The sequence below is a fragment of the Athene cunicularia genome, assembly GCF_003259725.1.
Source record: "Athene cunicularia isolate RWA chromosome Z unlocalized genomic scaffold, athCun1 chrZ_part2, whole genome shotgun sequence".
NCBI lineage: Eukaryota > Metazoa > Chordata > Aves > Strigiformes > Strigidae > Athene > Athene cunicularia.
Window position 1 is genome coordinate 847,638 of NW_020799143.1, and position 741 is coordinate 848,378.

Genomic DNA, 741 nt, shown 5'->3' on the forward strand with positions numbered 1-741 from the left:
CTTCTCCTTTTCCTTCAGCGACGCAGCAACAAGCGGACGCCGCCGGGCCACAGCACGGCCGGCGCAGGCCGGCGCGGCATTGCAGCAGGAGAAAACGAGCACAAAAGGAAGGAGTTGGTGAGTGGGCGGAAGAGAAGGTGGGCAAACGGCAGCAGCCTACAGACCCCACGGTACCCGCAGACTCCGCGCCACCGAGTTCACTACGTCCGGCCCGCCACCTCCCATTGGCTGTCCAGCTCCACGACGTGCAGTTGGCACAGACCCGCCCCCTCGGGCTGGGGCTGATTCGAGCGGTAGGGGTGTCCCCAGCTCCCCGGCCTCCTCGTGCCTTTCCTCCTGCCCGCGGGGCTCTGCGCAAACGAACCTTCTTCCTTCATTCCGCCTGTCGCCGGCACTGTTGTCACGTCAATCGGCCGCGAGCGGCCAATCGCGAAGGCGCCCGCGAGCAGCCCCCAGCGCTCCCCGCGGCAGTGATTGGCTGCGCCGGCACACATGCGGCGATAGCGCCCGCAGCGTTATGCCCTGCAGCGGCAGGGCGGGTAGTATCGGAGACGGAGTGGTGCTGGAGTCTCCGCCGGTGAAACCTCCTGTAGACGGACCGATCCCGGCAGAAGCCATATCCGCATAATTTTCATAGCAGCCAAAGGGTCCGCACCGCCCGCTTGTCCCCGGACAGGGCTTCAAGCATATCTGCTGCAGAACCGGGAAAAATAACGAAATTAAACGGACGTGTCAATGCGA

The 741-nt window shown here is 64.5% G+C and overlaps 1 protein-coding gene across 1 annotated transcript in view; it reads right to left on the bottom strand.

The window, feature by feature from the left end:
* RGMB (repulsive guidance molecule BMP co-receptor b) overlaps positions 1 to 494 on the bottom strand; it is a 32,548-nt gene extending 32,054 nt beyond the window's left edge. Inside the window, 1 exon segment of the mRNA XM_026866016.1 lies at positions 219 to 494. Coding sequence (XP_026721817.1) covers positions 219 to 494 — 276 coding nt within the window.
* Between the last annotated feature and the right edge of the window lie 247 nt (positions 495 to 741).